Below are 4,425 nucleotides of genomic sequence, written 5' to 3'. Positions count from 1 at the left end.
AACAATCAAATGCACTTCACACTTGCCACGGGACAAAGGCCAAGAGGGTTCACTGCAGCCAAGGTGTTGGGCATGAAGGGAGCATCCAGAGGACCGTATGCATGAAACGGTGCGCAAGCTCAGCAATAACCAGTAAGCCCACACCCACAGCAGTCACACCTGAAATACACAGCCATCTACTCAGCACGTGATAGGCACGGCCTACGTGGATAAAACAAGAAAACCTAAGGAAGGATACATAAAAAGGCCTAAACATTCCTGTGTGTGGGATGGGAAAAAATAAATACTGCCACGTATTCCCCGAAATGCTGTTACATTTCCCCTACAATTATTTATGAATTCAATAGAATCCTAGTTAAAATGTAATGTAGACAGCATTTTTAAGAAGTTTAACAAGGTGAGTCTGAATTTCACACAGAAGAGGAAATGCGCAAAAAGAGTCAAGATAATCTTGCAGTAACACACTAACGGGGAAGCCCTGGTTATACCAGCTGGGTATGAAACCCATAGGTAATAACACAGAAAACAGAACTGTACACACATGCACTTGTAATCATGAATTTTCTCAGTGGCAGTTCAAATCACTGGGAAAGAAGAAACTATAATGTGAAATAAAATTCATACGTTATTTAAACATAAAAATTCTTCTCTGCCCTTTGGACTCCTTTCTCCCTTCACTGTGCATTGTGTGTCTGCATTAGGCATTGACCAAACCTCCCCCATCGGCAGAAAATAGCTGCTCAACCATAAAGAGAAACATTCTCCTTGCATCAACAAGACAACTCCTTAAAAGATAACATCCCTTCTTGACCTTGTAAGGGGTCACATGACCCAACTTGATGACTTAGATCTGGATTATGTAAACTGTCAATAATATGTCATTTGATGTACCACCCTCTGTCTCAAAAAAACTTATATAAGTGTGCCTTGATTTCTAACTGGCAGAACAGTTCTCAGAGCTTTCTGAGATGTTCTTCCTGGGTTATAATCCTCAAATTCAGCTTGAATGAAATTTTCCAATTCTTTCTTAGACTGACTAATTTTTTGTCGACAATAAAATAATGTGGGAAAAAGTGAAGTTAAACTCTAACCCCTAATACTAACTACAGAAAATGCAGATGTAGATAAACAACAAGGACCAACTGTATAGCACAGAGAACTATATTCAATGTCTTGTAATAACCTATAATGGAAAAGAATCTGAAAAAGAATATAGATATATATATTTTATGTATATATATATGTATGTGAATCACTTTGCTGTACACTTAAAGCAAACACAACTGTAAATCAACTATACTTCAGTTTTTCAAAAATCATTAAAAAAAGAAATCACAGATGGATTAATCATCGGAAAGTTAAAAAAGAAAAGCAGAACCAGAAAGGTATTATCAGAGACTATCTACATAAAGAATAGTTAAATTTATAATCAAAGACGGATTTGCCAAGCAAAACAGAAAACCCCAAAGCCATAAAAGAACTGACACGTTTAACTACAGAAACATCAAATATTTCTATACGATAAACCTAAACCCATGACTAGGCTATATCAAGAATTCCAACTTACAAAAAAGTATGACAGATGGCCCGAGAGAAAAGTGAGCAGAGGAAATGATCAGACAGTTCATACTAGAAATCCTCACACCAGTTAGTACTCTCAACCCAACCAGCAATCAGAGAAATACCAATAAAAATAAGAATCAACAATTTTAAAGAAATTGGTATGGGAGAAGACTCTAGACAATGACTGCTCTCAGAGAAGGCTGGTGAGATTGCAAATTGCTAGAGCATTTTAGGTCGGTAATTTATTAGTGTCCATGAAACTTAAAATATCTTACCAGTCAGACTGGCAATTATGCTTCCAGGAACCTGTTCTATAGCAATGCAGCACTGAGATGCGTGTGTCACACTGTTCATGGAGGCACTGCTTGGAAACGGGAAAACCTGAAAATAGCCTGCAGCTTATCAGTGCAGGAATGCCTGCACCAATGTTGGTACATTTATGTGGCGGAATATGATAGAAGTGAAAACCATGGCTGGCACAACCCAATTCACGTTCAAAACCAAAAGAAAGCAGGTCTAGGTCCAGATACAGCTGACTCTTGAACAACTCGAGTTTGAACTACTCGGGTCCACTTACAGGTGGATATTTTTCAGTAGTAACTACTACAGTTCTACATAGTCTCTGGTTGGTTGAATTATACTCAGATTAATCACCTTCCACCCCGCCCTCCCACATTGTTTAAGGGGTCAACTGTAAATGCTTAAAGAAGCCTCAAGGAGAACACACAACAATTATCTTTAAAGTTACCCATTAGAGGGAGAAAAGGGTTAAAGGGTGGTAAGGGGCCTTTCATATTTTATTTGATGTGCGGATTTACACTGCATGAATATTTTACGTGCATGTATCTGTGTATTAGGACATGTGAAAACAAACATTAAGCAGAGAAAATAATAAAACTTTAAAAATTGTGAAAAACAGTAAGTAACATTTCCAAATACACAGTACCTGATGTACTACTATGTACTTAAACGATGATAAAAAAATTTAAATTTAAAAAAATGATACAAGAAATAGGGCATAGGCACCTAAGAACTTAATCTAATAAACCGAGTAGCACATTAGCTCTAAATTTTCTGAAGACAATGCAAAAGGGAACGTAGATGGTTGTCTAATTTGTGAGCCAGACCACCCTCTGGGTATACATAAATTCTTCAGGTTCCTTCTCAGTGAAAAATCCCACCCAGGAAACTAACCTGTTTGCATCTGGATGCTTTTATTTGCAAACTTTAGTAAATGAAACTACATAATGGCAAAATCATGATTAGCAGAAATATATCCGAAGTTCAGTGGAAATGAGAGTCACAAACGGTAGATGCATAGTAAGAAATCATGCCAGGAGAAAATCAATCCTTTTTACACACACACACACACACACACACACACACACGTACGCACTCCACAAGCACTGGAGAAGTAGGGCCAACATGGAAGGATCAGCTGACCACAGCCCAGGGGTGTTGCAGGGCTGGGACCTTTTGCCTGGTAAAGGCCAACTGGGGCAGCACAAAGCCGGAAGAGAATATATCAGGGGAAAACTTATATCTACGAGCAAGCTGGGCTCAGTGATGCAGACCCACTTCGCCTCCTGGGCTGATCCTCATGACATTAGGATGGTCTGAGACAATCTTGGCAGCCTCATCAATTGAGATGTGGTGGCCTTCCTGCTCAGAGAGTCCCTACTTGTCACTCTGATTCAAGACTTTCACTCTGAAACAGCTCCATCTCCTTCCTCGCTAAATTGAGCAAATAGCCCAAAGGCATCATTTTCAATCCTCGGGTTCCAGTATCACACACTGTAAATTCCATTTCCACACCTTAAATGGGAAAACTTAAGTTCAAGGATTAGAAATATAAGATATGGGCTCAGACCAGCAATTTGTTTTAACATGATTTCCCAACAAAGGTCATGTCTACCTCTTCTCTTACCTGTAGCTCAAAGTTGGCTTGGTCCAGAAATTTTTTGTTCAGCATATCTGCATACTGATTAATCGCTCGCAGAAAGACTCTGAAAGATCAAGAGAAAATTACATAATTACACACTTCTGCTCTGGCACCTTTGGAGGTTTGGCATTTCAATTAGCTACAATCCAAGACTGTCTGGCACGGGAACTCTCTAAGTACTGTGAAAAGCTGCGAGGTTTTGCCAGTGAAAAGCTCAGAGAATTATATGCAGATGTTCTCCAAATTAATCAAGGAAACATGCAGAATAAAAGAAGCAGACCAAAATAACAGAGTGTGAAAGTAACATATGAAAAATACCACTAAAAACCCTAATTTTTTTAAAAAAGAAAAGGTGCAAATTAAATATTTTTCTCAAGTCACAATGTATTAGTGCTATCAAATTGGTCTTTGCTTAGCCGGCTTTTTAAAGTGAAGCATTTGAAAGCACTATTACACACTGTCAGGCTTGGAATGGTTTGGCATGTCGACTGGAAAAAAATGCACAACCTAAAAGGTGAGAATTATGTTTTATTCGGCGGACAAAACTGAGGACTTAAGCCTAGGACACAGCATCTCAGATCGCTCTGAGGGACAGCTCCAAAGAGGTAAGGGTGGGGCCAGATCCACAAGAGTTTTTGCAACAAAGACCAGGTAGTCAGTACTTCAAAAGATTACTAAGAAATGGACAAATGCTTGGAAAGGTACAACTGTCCAAAACGGAACCAGGAAGAATTAGAAAATATAAACAGACCAATCACAAGTAATGAAATTGAAACTGTGATTAAAAAATCTTCCAACAAATAAAAAAGTCCAGGATCAGTTGGCTTCACAGGCGAATTCTATCAAACATTTAGAGAAGAGCTAACACTTATCCTTCTCAAACTCTTCCAAAAAATTGCAGAAGGAGGAACACTCCCAAA

General features: G+C 38.7%; 1 protein-coding gene across 1 annotated transcript in view; it reads right to left on the bottom strand.

Annotated features, from left to right (window-relative positions):
- Positions 1-4,425, bottom strand: part of DOCK1 (dedicator of cytokinesis 1) — a 495,771-nt gene that overhangs the window by 64,793 nt on the left and 426,553 nt on the right. Inside the window, exon 30 of the mRNA XM_055081438.1 lies at positions 3,491-3,569. Coding sequence (XP_054937413.1) covers positions 3,491-3,569 — 79 coding nt within the window. The remainder of the gene's footprint in view (positions 1-3,490; positions 3,570-4,425) is intronic.

This window comes from Physeter macrocephalus, chromosome 20 (assembly GCF_002837175.3).
Source record: "Physeter macrocephalus isolate SW-GA chromosome 20, ASM283717v5, whole genome shotgun sequence".
NCBI lineage: Eukaryota > Metazoa > Chordata > Mammalia > Artiodactyla > Physeteridae > Physeter > Physeter macrocephalus.
Note: the sequence above shows the minus strand (reverse complement) of the source record. Positions and strands in the feature narration are given on the sequence as shown.